General features: G+C 40.7%; 1 protein-coding gene across 1 annotated transcript; it reads left to right on the top strand.

Annotated features, from left to right (window-relative positions):
* The first annotated feature begins 3,100 nt into the window (after positions 1-3,100).
* Positions 3,101-5,043, top strand: LOC122087623 (protein DETOXIFICATION 49-like). The gene has a single exon (XM_042656818.1). The coding sequence runs from the start codon at positions 3,238-3,240 to the stop codon at positions 4,930-4,932; it is 1,695 nt and encodes a 564-aa protein (XP_042512752.1). The 5' UTR covers positions 3,101-3,237; the 3' UTR covers positions 4,933-5,043.
* The last annotated feature ends 625 nt before the right edge of the window (positions 5,044-5,668 follow it).

The raw sequence follows: 5,668 nt of genomic DNA, 5'->3' as shown, positions 1-5,668 counted from the left end.
CTACCGTACGCGGTGAATGGGACCCACCCCTAAATGGAAACTAACAAGATCTCCGCCGTCATTTTGTATGGAAAGAATGTCCATAGTGATTCCGGGGTCCAGAGCAGTGTTAGCATTTCCCTAGCTTGACACGTGTCCTCACTGTAAAAAATAAAATATAAAATCGAAATCGCCAGCTGGCGTCAGTCTACGTCACGTACTAATTTTCGTCAGCTTCACCCTAAAAAAAAAAAAAATATCATCCTGTCGTTACTGTTAAGTACAAAAGTAGTGTATGCTTGTGTAATATCATACACTATCTTTAGCTACCAAAGCCTACATACAGTAAACACCATTTTCATAGGATGAATAAGTGATAGTGAGACGTGCCAATTGATCAGAGCGACGATAGAATGAGGGTTTTCTTTCATTAGGCTACCAACCTCGTTGATTAATACTATACATTAAAAATAATCCTCGTTCTTCAACAACCCAATATAAAGATGGTTTGTGTATGTTTAATACCTTATTATCTTTAGCCCCTGTCAAAACTCTCATACCACAAACACTGTTTTCATATGACAAATCAGTACCGACCGACCCAAACAATGATGGAACGAGAGCTTCCTTTCATTAGACTACCGACTCCGTTGATTAATAATACTATACGTTAGGGATAATCTTCATTCCTCACCAACCCAATATAAAGTATATACCCTTTTTGGTAATTTTAAAGCCAACGATGAGTTGCAGAAATCGTTTTCTGGCACGTTACCAATATGATGATATTGGATATAGAACATCTGCTGTGACGTGTGAGGGCAATAGCAATAGTAACAGTAAAACCAAACACTTGAAGAAAATTGAGAGAAATCGGATCTTCTTTGGTTTCACATTGGCTTTTTCTACAAAGCGTGGAACCCTCTAAATCTCTTTGTTTGAATTCTTGACAACACCCACAGAAAGGTAGAATCAAAAGACAGAACACAGAGTTTGAAGATGAGGGTACCTTTTGATTTCTCTGTTCATCCTTTGTTGTTTGTTCTTTTTAACTTTACTGGTAAGATCCAACTCTTCAAAGACAAGTAAAGGTTAAAAGGAACAATGAAGAAGAAGAGTTTATGAATTCAGGAGCGCTTTGGACCTGTAATTCAGTCAATTGGAGTGATTAAATCTATAATTTCTAACGACACGCCCCTTTGAAAATAAGGTTCAGTTTCTGCTAGATGTTGTGATTTCAGCGATAATTAAGCCATTAATACTTGAAGAAGATGAGATTCAAACACTGGAAGAAGCTTCGATTGGGCATAAATGCGATGAAAGCAGCCCGTTAATCGCGATTGGCTAATGCTTTTTTGACCAAAAAGAACAGATTTTTTTGCTGAACTTCAATTGATCAAGTGGAAGAACTCTGTTGACTCCACAGTTTCTGAAATTGAATTCTCCCAAATGGGAACCCAATTTCTGTGAGTCAAATGGAATATCATTAATAGCCAGAAATCTCCTTGAGAGAAAAAGAAAAAAAGGGATTTTGGCTGTTTGAACTTTTCCACACGTTTATATGACCATTCCAGTGTCTTTAGCTACATGTTGGAAAGAGATTTGCTTCTGTATCTTTCGGTAAGGGAGACTACTGTAGAGAGTCCGAAAGTTAACAAATAAAGGAGATCAAAGTGAAGGACACATTAAGGTATCCAAGCAAGACCGTTGTCTACTCCATTAAATTCGTTACTTGCTCAAACTCGGCAAGAAGACTCAGTCTTACAGTCCACACGGCTTGGAAACTTGGAAGTTTTGTCCTTTACTCTGCTTTCTACTGAGCGTCTTGCAACCAATCCTTCAAGTACAGATATAGTAGTAGTACAGTAAGTACCACTAGAAGACCACTTTGCTAGTTTGTTGTAACAAACAAAAGGCGACAGTTGGGCTTTACTTACCAACTCTGTTTTCTAGATATATCTGCACCATAACTGCTCGACAAAATGACTCAATGAAGTATGTAATGAATAGTGAAGGTAGAACCCAACTCGAAATGAGCCAGAAGCTTCTCTGGTTCATGGGTTTTGCTGTAGAAGCCCGGAGGAATGCAGCTCACCTCAACTCACCATCTCTGTTTTAAATTTGAAGTATGAACCAACCCAAGCTGGCAGAGGAAAAGTCCATGTTTTGACTTGGTGGGGGCAATGAGGAATTTACTGGGGGGGATTATGATCTATATATTTCATGGCTGATAGAATTTCCATTTTGACTCCAACAGTTACTTAAAAATTCTAAGTAAAAGAGACTTGAAACATGCTTACATATTTGGAAGTGAAGCATGCTTATGTTAGTTGTGGTAGTGTAGTTATCTTCTTTTCTCTTTACAGTAGAAACGCCCACAAATGGCCTCAGACCAAAACCCCAAAACAGAATCTCTTTACCCCATTCTCACTTGAATTTCCTTCTCTGGTTTTGCTTTTACCTAAGAAACATGGATGGATCATAATGGGACTTGGATGAGGACAAATACATGCGGCAGAAAAAAAACCCAAAAACCAATTGATAGAAAAAAAGAGGGAGTAAAGGGCAAAAGTCATTTTGTTCTCACGGCCACCAAAGACAATAGCCCCAACCCCAACCTATTCCAATCTTACCGACAAGAAAAAGATTCCAATTATACCTTTTGTGATGCCATGATACAATATCTAAGTGATACAACTGGCACATCAGGAGCTCACCAACGTGGCAAACCAATCACCTTTTTATTAGAAGCAATAGCATGGAATAGGGGCTTAAATGGACCCCAGCCATATTCCAGGGTTTAGATTCCTATATGAGCACATCCTTCCAAAAAATTCAAAAACACGAATTTCACACCTCCTTTGACTGACCTCGTTGGTTTCATTTTGTAATAAAGAAAGAAGAATCTCTACTGGTTTATATTTACAGGATTCTCATCTTCTTCTGCTAAATAAGCCAATACAGTTTTTTTTTGTTTTTTAAATCATAGTATTTGATCAGAGAATGTCCCGCGTTAAGAGAGGTTAAAAAAGTCCAACAGTCAACCCGAATTGTCCTGTGACCTCCTTTAAAACCCACCTCGCACCCACCCCACAACTCAATTCTTTCTCCCTCTCCAAAAACCCTCCCCTCCTCTCTGATTGTTAGTTTGTACTAGTTTCTTGGCTTCTACCAACCCAGGAGCAGAACCCACCATCTCTCCGTCTCTGAGTGTCTGGTAGCTCTCCCTCTCTTGCTGGGGTCGCAAAGCCCAGAGCCATGTGTCGTTTAGCTAGCTCTCCTGCCTGTAAATGCCACTTAGAGCAACCTTACCTTCCCAGGACCAAATATCAGGAACCCGACATGTTAACTCCGTTGATCCCCAAAAGCCCAACATCTCAGCAACCCCTCCCCCACCTACAAGAAGAAGAAGAAGAGAAAACACAAACACGAACAGAGACACATACACAAACACAAACTGATGGTGAAAAACCATCCAGTACTTCTTCTTCTTCTTCTACTAATACGACCCACCTCTCACTTTCCATTAAAGAAGCCAAGTCCATAGCCCACATAGCTTTTCCCATGATACTCATGGGCTTGTTACTCTATTCTCGCTCCATGATTTCCATGCTCTTCCTCGGCCGTCTCGGTGAGCTTTCCTTGGCCGGCGGGTCACTTGCCATTGGCTTCGCCAACATCACCGGTTACTCAATACTCTCTGGTCTCGCCATGGGAATGGAACCCATTTGTGGGCAAGCCTTTGGTGCGAAAAGGCATACTCTCCTTGGCCTCTCCTTGCAGAGAACTGTGCTTCTCCTTCTAGTCTCCTCAATCCCCATCGCCTTCCTTTGGGTGAATGTGGAAAGAATTCTAATTTATTGTGGTCAGGAGATGGACATAGCCAGGGAAGCCCAATCCTACATTCTGTATTCTCTTCCTGACCTACTCGCCCAATCACTTCTCCACCCACTTCGAATCTATCTCCGAAGTCAATCCATAACACTTCCTCTAACCTGCTGTGCCACCCTGGCAATCCTCTTTCACATACCCATTAATTACTTTCTTGTTTTCATACTCAAACTTGGTATCAAAGGTGTAGCTTTGAGCGGCGTTTGGACCAACTTCAACCTGGTTGGTTCCTTGATCGTTTATATCTACATTTCGGGTGTATACAAGAAGACCTGGGGAGGTATCTCCAGGGAATGTTTAATGGGCTGGAAATCGCTTCTCAATTTGGCTATCCCAAGCTGCATTTCAGTCTGTCTCGAATGGTGGTGGTACGAAATCATGATTGTGTTATGTGGGTTGATGTTGAATCCCAGAGCAACAGTGGCTTCAATGGGTATTCTGATTCAAACAACCGCGTTAATCTACATATTCCCATCTTCTCTGAGCTTCAGTGTATCCACAAGAGTGGGTAATGAATTGGGTGCGAATCGCCCAAAAAAAGCAAAGCTTGCGGCCATCGTTGGCATCGCTTGCAGCTTCTTTTTGGGGTTCTCAGCATTGATGTTTGCTGTTTCGGTGAGATCAGTATGGGCAAGGATGTTCTCCCATGATACAGAGATCATCGCCTTAACTTCCTTAGTTTTGCCCATAATTGGACTATGCGAGCTTGGGAACTGTCCACAGACAACAGGGTGTGGGGTATTGAGAGGAACTGCGCAACCAAAGGTGGGAGCAAATATCAATCTGGGATCATTCTATCTGGTCGGGATGCCGGTGGCAGTGGGATTGGGGTTCTTTGCTGGTTTCGATTTCAAGGGTCTATGGCTGGGGCTCTTGGCTGCACAGTTGTCGTGTATGATGCTGATGATGTTGGTGTTGAGTAGAACTAATTGGGAACTGCAAGCCCAGAAGGCACAAACGCTGACAGGAGCTTCTGAAGGTGATGATCATGTCAGGGATGAAGAAGTTAAAGATTCCTCAGCCAACATTATAAAATTAAATGAAGAGGAATTACCAGTTTAATCTCTTAATTTAAATTTTAACCCCATTCCTCCCCTGTTCATAATTTGCAGTCTTTAATTAAATTAGTTTTAGATGCTAGCTGTATTCGTTCTTTGTTTGAAATTAATTCTTACAGGAAGAAAAAATAATTCAAATTTAAAAAAGAGTATATTCTTATTTTTTTCTATTCTACCATCCTTGTGGAGAGCTTTTAACTATCCTCCTCCTTTTCTCCTCTTCCCCAGCTTCTGCGATGCTGTCGTTGGCCTTATTAAAAGACAAGAACAACAAAAGGAAGAAAGCACATGGAGAGGCGACCAATGACCCTTGGTCTATTTTAGTTAATAGAAAGCCTGCAACTTGCAGCTCTGTCCAGTCTGCAATCTCCAAACTACAACTCATATAAGCAAATAACTTGCCACGGCCGAAATCCCTGCTTTCTCAAGTCTTTAAGAACAACTAGTTAAAAGCGAAGAGATAAATTAAATTTAAAAACGGAGAAAGAATGGATGGAATTAAAAGTTTTAAAACGGCACCAATGCGATTGCACGCATCCCAATAGCACAAAAAAGACTCATTTTTTCTGTCTCATTCCTTCATTCCTCGGGAATCCTATTGGATCTTAACGTCAACGATGTTGATCAGCCAAACGCATACTGTGGAAATGTGGAGTGCATTCCAAACTAAGATACTCCTCCACAATAAAATATATTCAAAAAAAAAAAAAAAAAAAAAAAAAAATTAAGAGTACTGTTTC

Source organism: Macadamia integrifolia, chromosome 8, assembly GCF_013358625.1.
Source record: "Macadamia integrifolia cultivar HAES 741 chromosome 8, SCU_Mint_v3, whole genome shotgun sequence".
Taxonomy (NCBI): domain Eukaryota; kingdom Viridiplantae; phylum Streptophyta; class Magnoliopsida; order Proteales; family Proteaceae; genus Macadamia; species Macadamia integrifolia.
This window is presented reverse-complemented; position numbering and strand designations above follow the sequence as displayed.